The sequence below is a fragment of the Trichechus manatus genome, unplaced genomic scaffold (assembly GCF_000243295.1).
Source record: "Trichechus manatus latirostris isolate Lorelei unplaced genomic scaffold, TriManLat1.0 scaffold00058, whole genome shotgun sequence".
Taxonomy (NCBI): Eukaryota; Metazoa; Chordata; class Mammalia; order Sirenia; family Trichechidae; genus Trichechus; species Trichechus manatus.
This window is the reverse complement of record NW_004443994.1, coordinates 7,318,695-7,332,464: the sequence shown is the minus strand read 5'-3', so window position 1 is coordinate 7,332,464 and position 13,770 is coordinate 7,318,695. Positions and strand designations below refer to the sequence as shown.

The following is a 13,770-nucleotide window of genomic DNA, read 5'->3' as shown; positions in this document are numbered from 1 at the left end:
TTTTTTTTTTTTTTGTCATGAGAACTTCATTCAGTCAGAATCATGGTATTGGGGCCCCAGACCAACAAGAAGATAGCAGCAGCTTTGTCTGTGTGGAGTTTTAGTTTTTACAGTCCTTTCCCATAGAGATTGTCTGGCTGAACTCCTTATTTTACAGAGCACAGAACTGAAGTCCAGAGAATTTAGGTGACTTGGCCACACAGGCAAATAGTGATAGAGCCAAGAAGAGAAACCATATCCCTATCTCCCTGCCCACTGAGCTCTCCACTCCACCAGAATGCTTCCTGGCCCTTTTTCCATGGTTGGCAGTTAGCAACTGTCATTTCTTTTAGTGTCCACAAGGGTGTATCTGATTGAATCTTGTTTTTTGGTACTCCAGTAAAGCTCCCCAAATTATGTGATGTCTGCCTCCACATCTCTGGAGGCCAGCTAACTTGCATGCTTGATATACATTTTGAAAAAGCAGTCTAAATTCTAACAATCGTCTTTCTTGAAAGCAAACTACAGATTTCAGGGTTTGTTGTTGTTATTATTATTTTAAAATAATATTTTATTGTATTTTCAGTGAAGGTTTACACAGCAGTTTCGGTTCCCGTTCAATAACTTCTACATGAATTGTTCAGTGACATTGGTTATACATTCTTCACAATGCATGAACATTCTCAATATTTCCATTCTGGGTGTTCTGTTTATTATTATTATTATTATTATTATTTTTGTTTAATTTCCTTGAGTTCAGAAAGGTCTAGGATACTCCTGCTTTGGCCTTGTGAGGTTAACCACTTGGCTCTGGACCATTTTACAGCACAGTCAGTTTCTTTAAAAGAATAATGACTAGACTTCCAAAGCGCTTCATCTTAGATTGCATTTATTGACCTAACTGTTTGCTATTTAGAATCTAGAGTTTAGACTGTGGGGCCAAAATGGGAATCTTCTCAATTTTTTGATCAACTGACATGATGGTGGGAATCACCCAGAAAAATAAAAGGGCTTTATATTTTCTTGAATATTCATTCAAGTTTCAATTTAAGATTTCAACTTTCATTTTCAAATAAATAAAAATACTATCTCTTGTAGCTAGGGATGGAAGGACTTGGTTATCCTTGTTGGAATAATAATTTTCCTCTATCTGAGAAGTCATTCTCTGCAGTTAGGGACTGGGGGATAGGAGGCTGAAACCTAAGGAGGCAAAGGTCTTTCTTGGAAAAAAGCTAGTTATCAGTCACCATAGACCATCATCAGAGCCAAGATTCCAGAAATGGCAAACAACAGAAGTTCATCCTCTGTTCTCTCTTCATGGATTCTATCTGTGAAGCAAGAAAGGATAGTTTGAGTAAAAACATTTAAAATATTTTGCCAGCTATAGTGGCCACTGGGTTTGTCTTACCAAATCCATTCCATTTCTCTCCCATTATATTGTGATAGTGGTTTAGGAGGAACAGAACCAGCTCCAAGTCCAGCTTGAATGATAGGCCTTGAATGGTCTGTATCATAGGGAAATTCTATTCTCTTTCCCCCATCCTTGCCAAAATGATTGGGTTAGCTCACAGCATTCCTGTGGCCATGTGGATAGGCTCAAGGGTGTCCCTAATCAGTGTGAGTTCAAGACTCTTGCCAAGACAGTGTGGTATACTAAATACAAAGCTGCGAACTATTGTAGCAAGTTTGCCACCTGTGACAGACAGCCTCTAAGTTGATCCCCAATGATTCTTGCCTCCTTGCAAAAGTGATGGGATGTCATTTCCAAGATTACATTACAAAAAGACTGTGACTTCCATTTTGGGCACCCTCTCTCACTTACTTGCCCTGAGGGAAGCCACGTGCCATGTTGTGAAGTGTACAACAGAGAGGCCCGTGTGGCAAGTAATTGGAAAGAGGTCTCCAGACAAAGCCAGTGAAGAACTAAATTCTGCCAACAACCATGTGGGTGAATGAGTTTGAAGGGGATGTTCCTTCACTTGGGCCTTTGGATGAGATTACAGCCCAGGCTCATCGCTTAATTGCAACCTCCTGAGAGACCCTGAGTCAGAGGCCCCCAGTTAAAACTGTGCCCAGGGTTCAAGACTCACAAAAACTATGATATAATAAATGTTTGTTGTTTTAAGCCACTAAGTTTTGGGGTAATTTGTTAAGCATCAAAAGATAACTACTATACCATCATAAGAAAATCCAGTTGAGTTGGATTTTTTTTCTGCTATTTGCAACTGAAAGCATATACTAGATAGTAATAATTCAATTTTTAAAAGTCTACTAAATATTAAAATCTTTAGAATCAAATGAACTTACTATGGTTTACAAAAGTCATGCAAACATAAAATCCAACCACCTACTCACAACCATCTCTGTTTCTCATATGGAAAATCATATAAGGTCTTATTCATCTAGAAGCCCTTATAATAATGACAAAGACTGGGTAAAAGGTTTACTTTGGTTATTTATGCAAATCAACAATGTAAATAAACACTGATAAGGGGGAACTGTTAAGTCCACTTAAAACATCTACTGTTGAAAGTCCTTAAAACCACTTTAATACCATCTTGCATTTACATGCAAGTTTTAAATATGCTAATTAAAATGAATCTTAATTGGTTATCTATTCATTAAAGTAGGTTTGGCAAGACCTCTGCTTAGGCACTCTTCATTCTCAATCTGTTTGGAAAAGAAGTCTTTCAACCACTGGAGATAGGGTACCGTGAACTGAGGCCTATGATTAACTAAATCCTCTGTACCTGAAGCTCAATAAAACAAACAACTCCAGCCTCATCATAAAATTCTCAGAAGGGCCTTTGAATGCCCTGAGTTTCCTCCCCAAAGCTCCCTCCCTTTGTTTTATGAGGTCTTGATGGGAACAAGATCACTTGAAACTGACACTGGGTATAAATTGGGCAGCAGTTACAGTGCTGATTATTTATATTCTGCTTTCTAGCAGTTCAATAAAGTAGTGCCATTCTTTCTTACCTGCCCAAATACCTCACTCTCTCAAATATCCTTCCCATATACTTAAGAGATTTGCTTGAAGATTTTTTACAAAAATCCAAATGATAAAGATCAATATACAATGATATACACCAAGTGAGGTGAAGGGGAAATTTTCCTTTTTTATTATATATGTAATTCTGCATTATTTCATTTACTTTTACAAGAAGCTTGTACTGATTTTATATTTTAAAAAATAATTTCAAGTTTTTATAAACTGAAAATGCTCCCTAAGAGACTGTCATCTGTAAGCCTGACTTCCTTCAGTCATAACATTAAATCTGGTATCTGCCTATCTGAACACTTGGGAGTGTATGAAGTGAGAATTAAAGGGAAGAAGAGATGGGAGAGTTATGCTTAAGGCAGAAAGAGGGAGAGAACATTCTGAAAGACAGTTCTGAAAGGGGCAAAGACTTGGGACAGTAGGAGAGGGTTAGTATCTGGCAGCAGGACTAGGATTCAACAAAGCTAGACTTGTAAATTCACATGTTTATCTGCATATGAGATGATTAAGGTATTAGGCAGGAAGGAGGTGACTTCTTTGAAGGGGGCAATAGAATGAGGATGTTCTCAATGGACCACCGTAGTTCTTGGGCTAAAGTAAATTGTAACTTTCTGGGAGGACACTTACGAGATGGGACATGTGGGATGGCCTTGGCATGAGTAGGAAGCTAACAGTGGGGAAGTTTCCTGGATAGCAAGAAACAAAAATAACTGCTGAAGCCTACAGAGGAGGAACAGCAACAAGGATGGGGCAGGAAGTAATAAGAGTGGGCAGGAAGTGACCGAGGTGGCTGAGAACTGAGGGATAGCATGTTTTTCTTTGACCAAGATGAGGACATCTCAAAATCTGTACTTGATTTCTAAAATTTCCAACATAAAAAAGAATCCACCCAGGCAACAGATGGAAAACCAAACCAAAGTAAAACACAATCCTACTCACCGCTCTTGTTAACAGCCGGTTCTAAATATGATGGTTAAACTTTCAAGGTCTTCATTCTTTAAATGTAATTCTTCAAGCAGGGTGGCTATAAACTGTGTAAACACCACATTTTCCTGAGAATGCTTCTGAATACCAAGAATAGGGGTCAGTCTGAAACAAACAGAAATACTAAATGAAATGGGAAGGAATGAATGAATACCCACAAAATGGGAAAGGCTAAGGGAATGCTGTCTTCAACTTGCCAGAGGGGATTTTGTGATTACCAGGTCTCTCTGATTTAATAAAACTCCCAGAGAAAGAAGGCCTTACTAACAAAGGAAGAAGAAAAATCTCAGGAAAAAATAGAAAGATCAGATGTATTGGTAAATATGCAAAGAAGTCTAAAAGCGTGAATCTACAACAGGTTCTTCATCATGCTGGCAAAAACCACTAAAATTCTGCCCAAGAAAGAAAAGTAACAAATTCTTTCCACTTGGGGAAGGGGAACTGTGGACAGGAGCTTAGAGCTGAGATTGGTAGCTATGAGTTGAAATCAACTTGACGGCACACAACAACATACACGATGCTTGGGTTATACCACCTGAAAAAAGGCAATAAATAATTAAACAACACTATCTTTCAGATAAAATTTTAACATTTTTATTTTAAAAACACTAAATAAATGAATTACATCTTACTAGGCAATTAACACCAACTTCATAAGGACAATACTTTTTCTTCTAGGCATTTCCAGTAAATACCTTCCAAAATTGATCACATTTAATGACATCTTAAAAGTAATTTTTATTGAGATGTGATCAGTAAGCATGATATTTAAAAACTGAGCAGTATCTAATCTGATCACAAAGATTAAAGACTATTACTTTTCATGAATTTTTTTTGCTCTAGAGAGAGCCATTGCAAGTTACATTCCTGAAGACCTTTTTGGGAAAAAATTCCTCTTTGGCCAAACAGTCGTACAATTACCACAATGCTCTTTCAGATGCTTATTTAACCTTAGTCACTGCCACTGGGCACATAAAATATGAATAAAATAACTTAATGAAACACAAGAAATCAGAGCAGAGCAGTTCTGCAGTAATGAGTGTGGAACGGGAAATGTTATTTTCTGAGGGACAGATTTCCTCCTTCCTTATCCATCTCATAGAGAAAGCAGATGTAAAAGGAAAAAGTTGTCAGAATTGTCCAAAGATGGCCAGGACTTCCAGGGGAGTTGGTAAATTCTCTTTATCTCTGAAGGTATCTTAGCAAGGACTGGAGACTAGGTGACTCCAGTAGTCCTGTGAAATCGACGGAGTTCTACCTCTCTCAAATTTCTTCACAGCTAGGTGGATGGAGTACCAAGTTCTCACACTTCATGAGGTTTGCCTACAGGTATTCCCGAAGGTAGTTCACACTGGGAGACAGGACTACTCAACCCTTTCAATGCCAATCCCAAGCTTAGCACTTAAGTGAACCTAGGCAGGTGTGGCCAGCCTTTCCTGTAGTATCTTTCTACAGAGAAGATGGAATTCAGAAGTCAACTCTCGCTTTTCCCACTTAGGTGATGTCAACATTTTGAATATGAAGTTGCTGCTTCCCCACGATAAGAGCAAAGATACTGGAAATGGGAACAAAGATACTGGAAATGGGATAACATTGGCTAAAATAAAATCAAGAATTGGCTAAAATAAAACCAAGAAGCCCACAGTAGGCAGGTCAGGTATGTTGATTCCAGAGAGACCTAGCTTTTGTATATTTAAATAGTACTTATATGACCCATCCAAAACAATTTCTCTGACTTCCAAAGTACAAGAGACTAGTATTTGGCTAATAAGTGAAAGTAAGGTTGTTCTCAATTACTTCTTGAAGTAATCTCCAAATTAGAAGTAAATTGTGACCACCACATTTCTCAATCTGTGTGCCCATATGTATGTGAGACCAGAAAATGTGAAGAGTCGGGGAGAAATAGCTTGTAAGAGAACCCCTCTTTCTACTATCCTGGTTAGAAAACACTTTAGGAATAGTAATGCTTCTCTAGTACACTTATAAGGCTATACGGATTCTATAAATTAATAGCTTCATTATAAGATGTGCTCAAATTTACCTAAAATTTTTGTCAAAAGAAGTAGGGTTCAAGAGAATCCTTAGTAATGAGGAAAAAAAGGAAACTTTAGCAAGGAAGCGGGGGGCGGGGAAGGCAGTATGAGCTCATGGCAAATACTGCTAATCAATCAGGCATTTTTAATGAGCTTGGACTTGCTTTCAAAATCCTTCTCAACATGTTTCAGAGCAGTCACTTCAACTGTTTGGAATTGGCTCCTGAGATGAAATCTTTTCACTCCAACTGTAAGCCCTGGGGGAACTATGCATTTGTGTTGCCTGTATGTAACTGTTCTAACCCTAGCTCTGCCTAGACTGCTTATGTTGTGTTGGGCAAGTCGAACTTCAAAGCTTTAGGGTCTATCTATAAAATGGAGATAATACTACTTAAGTACCTGAAAAGGTCATTACTGCAAAATTCAAATGGGATATTGCAGTTGGATAGGTCTTTTTTATCAGTTATGATAATGACTGTAGTATCAACTAACACCAGGTGCTACCTATGATCACTTACCTGTATACTCATTCTCTGCTTTAATTCTATCCTTTAATCTTCACAATGACTCTGAGGGATATGGCATCACCTCTCATTTACAGATGAGGAAATAGAGGCACAGAAAATTGAAGCATCTTTTCCAAGGTCACAAAGATAGTAAGTGGCAGGCTGGGCTTTGAATCTAGGTAATTTATCTCAAGAAGCCCAAGTGCTTAACAGTTCTGCTAGTTTTCATTCTTTGTTGGCTGTAGAGCACTCTATAATCTTTACTTGCCTAAATGATGTGTACTGAGCCTTCAATGAACACTTAGAAGGAATAGACTGCTTTAAATTTGTTTTAGAGAACGAGAAGACTACAAATGTAAAAATGACAAGTAGCTGGCAGGCGGCAGGAAGTGCTGATAGAAAAATCACACAAGGTCTGGTGTCTGTTAGGAGACAGGAGTATCAGCTTGGGGCCTGGAGATTTCTGCAGCAAGTGATGAAGCAGACAGATAGCAATCCTCAGGCATCTGGAGCCAGAATTTCCTGACTACTCTTAACACTTGAGCCCTAAGTGTTGTTGCATAATTATACTGCTGGAAAATCAGCCAGCAAGATCGCATTTAACCTATTTTATTCTCCCATATTTCTTCTTTAACTGAAAAGACTTCTTTTTCCACTCCCCGGTCCCTAACACAGAATGGAAATGACTATAACCTGTAACCTGTTGCCATCCAGTCGATTCCAACTTTCTAAGAGTTTTAAGTGGTCTTAAACCCTCTTTGGAACAAGGTGAGGTATAAAACAATAAATAATAGTTTCTATGTACCTCTGTAAGTTAATAAACCAATGGAGCACTTGTGGAAAGTCATGTAAAACTGTGTTTTCTCTTTAAAATTACCGTCTCTAGAAACCAGGGTCATGAACGCAAAAACGAAAAGTTGTAAGTCATAATGACTGATGGTATTATGTCAATAAAAATGCTGAACACCTGAGTTCTAGTATAATTTTATGAATGATTCATTCAAGAGAATTACGGTTTGCTTCTATCTCCAAAGTAATTTACATCTAAAATTGAGAGCCCTTGTGGCGTAGTGGTTAAGAGCTTGGCTGCTAACCAAAAGGTTGGCAGTTGGAATCCACCAGCCGCTCCCGGGAAACCCTATGGGGCAGTTCTACTCTGCCCTATAAGCTCAATATGAGTTGGAATCGATTTGACAGCAACGGGTTTATGTATAATCTTTTATGTTTTCCAGATTTCTTGTCTTATCTACTTTAACATGTTTTATTACTTAATAGCAATTGACAACCTGCTCACTCTGTCAGCCTGACTGATTTACTTAATGGGCATTTTCTGAATTTCCACATTTCACTTTTGTAGCAAGAGGCTTCTGTGCCTGCTTACTAGGTGGAACAGATAAATCGGAGGCAAGATCATAACCTTTTATCAGTCTACTATGATTTTGGTCAAAGATAAGAGTTGGTTGTAGCTTTTGTCCAAGAAGCTACTAACAAACTGCTGGGTTTCTTCTTAGAGTACATGTTGCCCAGTTGGTTAGCCCATCTACAGGTGTCATTGGGCTGACTGGAGTTTGAACATCTATCTGGTGAGGATGGCAGTGCACTGAGCTTGGAGACAGGGTTCTATGCACAGTCTGCCTTTGTCAGCAGTGACTATGGGAAAGGGCTTGTAAATTGTGAAGCCCAGAGCAACACAGTCCCTACCGGTTGTTAGAACTAGATCCACTGATGAATGAACAAAGACTTATAACTGAAATTGTTCTTTTCGTGGTCAACAATGGCCTCCTAACGGCCACATCTGAAAGCCTCTTCTGAATTCTCTTCCCAGTTGACTCTGCAGTATGTAATGCCCCTGAGTACTTTTCCCTTCCTAGAACTCTCCTCCTTTGGGTTTTGTGACTCTTGAGTCACAGTTCTCCTTCCCGATTCTTTACAGTCTCTCTTGTTGGCTTTTCTTTTTTCACCAGCCCACTAATGAAAAGGTTTTATATTGACCCTTTTCTTTTTTGCACTATATCCAATCTTATGGCTTTGACTATCAAACCTCTAACTTCTCTCCTGAGATTTTTCTCCCTTTGGATATCTAAAAGGTACCTCAAATGCATTATGTTCAAACCTGAATTTCTGACCACATTTCCATTAAAACTTTCTGGTATTACAAACTTCAGTCATCTTTGACTCTTAGCCCTTAAATGTTCTATGTCCAATCAGTTGCCAAGTCCTGCTAATTCTCCTCTGAGGTGCCTCTTGAATCACTTTCACCCACTCCATCCTCTTTCCTAATTCAGATGAATTACCTCTTGTCTGAACTAGCACTACAATCTCCCACAAGGTCTTCCAATCTAATCCATTCTCCACCTTGCCATCACAATCCTCTTTCACAGATCTGATCACATCACTCCATCCATCTCTGTATTCTCCAGTCTTGTTCTCTTAGTAATTGGGTGAATGATTACAGAACTCTTCTGAACAGAAATTGCTGTTCCCCCGTATTAATACACTGCTCATTGTACTAGAACAGAGGTTGACAAACTATGGCCTGTGGACCAAATCTAGCTCACCACCTGTTTTTGAAATCAGTTTTACTGCAACACAGCCATGACCATTTGTTTATGTATTGTCCAAGTCTGCTTTTGCGCTACAACAGCAGAGTCGAGTAGTTGTGATGGTTGTTATTAGCAGCTGTCGAGTTGGCCCCTGACTCATGGTGACTCCATGTGTTACAGAATAGAACCACTCCATAGGGTTTTCTTGGCTGTAATCTTTATGGAAGCAGTTCGTCAGGTCTTTCTTCTGTGGAGCTACTAACTGGGTTTGAAACGCCAACCATTAGGTTGGCAGTTGACTACAAACCATGTAGACACCTTAGTTGTGACTGTAACCCACTGCTATTGAGTTGATTCCAACTCATAGCGTCCATATACGACAGAGTAGAACTGCCCCATAGGGTTTCCAAGGCTGTAATCTTTACAGAAGCAGATTGCCACATCTTTCTCCCACAAAGTGGCTAGTGGGTTAGAACCACCGACCTTTTGGTTAGCAGCCAAGCGCTTAACCACTGCACCACCAGGGCTTCTTAGCTGTGACGGTAGGGCCAGTAAAAATGAAATATTTACTCAATGGAGAAGGGACAGTCTCTTTAACAAATGGTGTTGGCAAAACTGGATATCCATTTTTAGAAAAATGAAACAGGATCCATACCTCACATCATACACAAAAACTAACTCAAACTGGATCAAAGACCTAAATGTTAAAGCTAAAACTATAAAGTTCCCGAAAAATAACATAGGGACAAGCTAGAAGTCCTAATTTTTGGCATAAATACACTATAAAACACAACTAAAAATACACAAACAAGAAAAGATAAACTACATAACTGGGACCTCCTAAAAATTAAATACTTATGCTCATCAAAAGACCTTACCAAAAGAGTAAAAAGAAAACCTACAAATTGGGAAAAAACTTTTGGTAACAACATACCTGACAAGGGTCTAATCTCTAAAATATACAGAAAACTTCAACAACTCAACAACAAAGAGACAAACAATCCAATCAAAATATAGGCAAAGGACATGAACGGATACTTCACCAAAGAGGACATTCAGGTGGCTAACAAACACATAAAGAGATGCTTGTAATCATTAGCCATTAAAGAGATGCATATCGAAACTGCAATAAGATACCATATCACCCCTGCAAAAATGGCACTGATCAAAAAAATAGAAAACAACAAATGCTGACAAGGTTGTGGGGGGATTGGAACTCTTATACACTGCTGGTGGGATTGTAAAATGGTACAACCACTGTGGAAACAGTATGGTGCTTCTTCAAAGAGCTATAAATAGAAATACCTTATGATCCAGCAATCCCACTCCTTGGAATATATCCTAGAGAAATAAGAGCAGTCACATGAATAGACATATGCGCACCTATGTTCACTGAAGCATTATTTACAATAGCAAAAAGATGGAAACAACCTAAGTTCCCATCAACAGATGAATGAATAAACAAATTATGGTACATATACACAGTGGAATACTATGCAACAATAAAGAACAATGATGAATCTGCAAAATATCTCACAACATGAATGAATCTGGAGGACATTATGCTGAGTGAAATAAGTCTAACACAAAAGGATAAATACTGCAGGATACTACATTACAGAAAGTCAAGAACAGGTATACACACAAAGCAATGCCCTTTGATGGTTAGCAGGGATGGGAAGGGAAGGTAGGGGGAATCACTTTAACTACGTAGTAAAAACCAAAAAAAAAAAAAACCACCCATTGCCCTTGAGTCGATTCCGACTCATAGTGACCCTATTAGACAGAGTAGAACTGCCCCATAGGACTTCCACAGAGCAGCTCGTGGATTCAAACTGCGCCACTAAGGCTCCTACTAGATAGCAGACAGGTGCTAATTCTAGTGATGGGAAAGACAAAACATAATAGGGGAGAAGTCAGTACAACTTGACCAAGGTAAATAAAAACACTGAGAGATATGCAAGACTGAAAAACAGCTATGGTAAATGCTATAACATACAGAATTTTGCAACAACAGTAATAACAAGTAAAAATTATGTGAGTAGTTACACAGGTAGATATGTATCCTATATAGGTGTGGGAAGGTGGATAGGAGTACACGTGTGTGCATATGTAGGTATATTTGTGGGCATATGTATATACATGTTTGTATGTGCTGCATATGTATTCATATATACAATAAAGCACATAGGGGGCAGAGTTAGGGATACTTCCTAGACATATCCAAACACCTTGTGGGATTGATTTACTTAGGGTTTGAAGGCCCAGGACCATAGTCTTGTGGGACAACTAGGTCAACTGGCATAACTTAGCGCATAATGTTCTATATCCTAGTTTGGTGTGTAGCATCTGGGGTCTTAAAAGCTTGCGAGCAGCCATCTAAGATACAACTATTGGTCTGAAGCCACTCCCACGGGTCACCTTTCAGCCAAATAATAGACTGGCCTATAAAATAACCAATAAAACTTGGATCCATAAATCAATGCCCACAGAATTAGGAGTCACGAAATCAAACGATGCATTGCATTGGACAAATGTGCTCCAAAAGACATCTTTAAAGTGTTAAAAAGCAAAGATGTTACCTTGAGGACTAAGGTACACCTGACCCAAGCCATGATATTTTCAATTGCCTCATATGCATGCGAAAGCTGTACAATGAATAAGAAGACAGAAGAACTGATGCCTCTGAATTATAGTATTGGTGAACAATACTGAATATACCACAGACTGCCAGAATAACCAGTAAATCTGTCTTGGAAGAAGTACAGCCAGAATACTCCTTAGGAGTGAGGATGGTGAGACTTCGTCTCATGTACTCTGAACGTGTTATCAGGAGGGATCAGTCCCTGGAGAAGGACACCGTGCCTGGTAAAGTACAAGGTCAGCGAAAAAGAGGAAGACCCTCAATGAGATGGATTGACCCAGTGGCTGCAACAACATAGCAACATAGCAACGGTTGTGAGGAAGGCGCAGGACCCCTAATGTTTTGTTCTGTTGTATACAAGGTTGCTGTGAGTCAGAACTAATTCAACGGCACCTAAAACAACATTCCTGTGTAATTCTGGCTGTTATTATTGTCCTTGAGTGGGGTGTATTTTTATTCCTTTCGGTTAATGAAAGTAGCAGAATATGGCAGCAAAATGAGGACTCAACTGTTTTTAACATCCATACTCCCTTTCAGTATCCTTCTATTAAAAATTAAATGAACTAAAATAATTAAGAGCCTTTCTTAATGTAGTGATTTTGTCCCTTGTTTCAAAATTGTTAATAAACTGCTAACAAACTACTTACTTCCAAGATCTCAAAGGAGGGAGATTCTACACCTGTATGTGTAGCATCCACTATCTGTCTGTCAGTTTGTTGTAGTGTGGTGGCTTGCGTGTTGCTGTGATGCTGGAAGCTATGTCACTGGTATTTCAAATACCAGCAGGGTCAGCCACAGTAGACAGGTTTCAGTGGAGCTTCCAGACTGAGATGGACTAGGAAGAAAGGCCTGGAGATCTGCGCCAAAAAATCGTGAGGATGACGCAGGAGCAATCCACATTTCACTTGGTTGTACCCAAGGTTGCTGTGAGTTGGAGTTGAGTCAATGGCAACTAACAATAACAACAACATGCGTAGAATGCTGTTACGGTTAATAAACCTTATGTTTAGGACAATGTTCCTCATGTATAATCTGTATGTCTCTTGCAAAATTTTATCTTCTTCTTCATGAACATTTTTTTTGGCAAGCTCTTAAAGTTATTACTTCTTATTCTTGAAAACACTTCTCAGTTAATGTCAAGTCCTTTTAATCTTTCCTCACAGATGCCATATGACCACCCCTTATTCAGATTGGTATACTTCTCTAGACCCCTTTCTAGCTTCTCATTCTTCCTAAAATGTAGTGCCCAGAATATAAATATTGTCCAAATTCACTACTTCAAAACCTGCAACATCTCTCTCACCCGACAGAAAGAAATCATGAAATAAAATCTTTCACTCTAAATTATCTTTGAAGTACAATCTCAATCTTATCAAACATCTTTTTTTTTCCTTTGTTAAATTGACTCCTCAGGCCCCTGCCTTCCCCTTAATCCTTTATCTGTACACTATTAAATTATGATATGCTAATCACTTATCACCAAATAAGAACTGACGCCTTTGAACTGTGGTGTTGGCGAAGAATACTGAATATACCATGGACTGCCATAAGAACGAACAAATCTGTCTTGGAAGAAGTACAACCAGAACGCTCCTTAGAAGCAAGGATGGCGAGACTATGTCTTACATACTCTGGACATGTTGTCAGAAGGGATCAGTGCCTGGAGAAGGACATTATGCTTGGCAAAGTACAGGGTCAGTGAAAAAGAAGAAGACCCTCAACAAGATGGAATGACACAGTGGCTGCAACAATGGGCTCAAGCATGACAACGATTGCAAGCATGTTACAGGACTGGACAGCATTTCGTTCTGTGGTACACAGGGTCGCTATGAGTTGGAATGGACTCCACAGCACCTAACAACAACAACAATCGCTTATCTGTTTGATCTTTTGATTAAAGAACAACCCTACCATTACACACTGACAGGGACTCAATCTTTATTCCAGCCTGTAACTTCTAATAGTGTCTATCAAAGAAAATGATAATAAACTAGGCCCAATAACTTCTTCTCAAAAAAAAAAAAAAAAAAAAACCAAAAGACCAGCACAGTTGGTATTTAATGGTGTGCTTTATGTAGGA

At 38.9% G+C, this 13,770-nt stretch overlaps 1 protein-coding gene across 6 annotated transcripts in view; it reads right to left on the bottom strand.

Moving 5' to 3' along the window:
- RPAP2 (RNA polymerase II associated protein 2) overlaps positions 1-13,770 on the bottom strand; it is a 102,139-nt gene that overhangs the window by 6,325 nt on the left and 82,044 nt on the right. For 3 of the 6 annotated variants that reach the window (XM_023733433.1, XM_023733435.1, XM_023733436.1), the window contains 3 exons: positions 10,352-10,387; positions 3,920-4,069; positions 517-1,307 (listed from right to left, as the gene is read on the bottom strand). In XM_023733433.1, the coding sequence (XP_023589201.1) occupies positions 3,928-4,069; positions 10,352-10,387 (178 nt within the window). In that variant the 3' untranslated portion in view covers positions 517-1,307; positions 3,920-3,927. Of the gene's footprint in view, positions 1-516; positions 1,308-3,919; positions 4,070-10,351; positions 10,388-13,770 lie in introns of those variants that run through there. The other 3 variants (XM_023733434.1, XM_004378788.3, XR_002824480.1) reach the window with 2 other exon arrangements.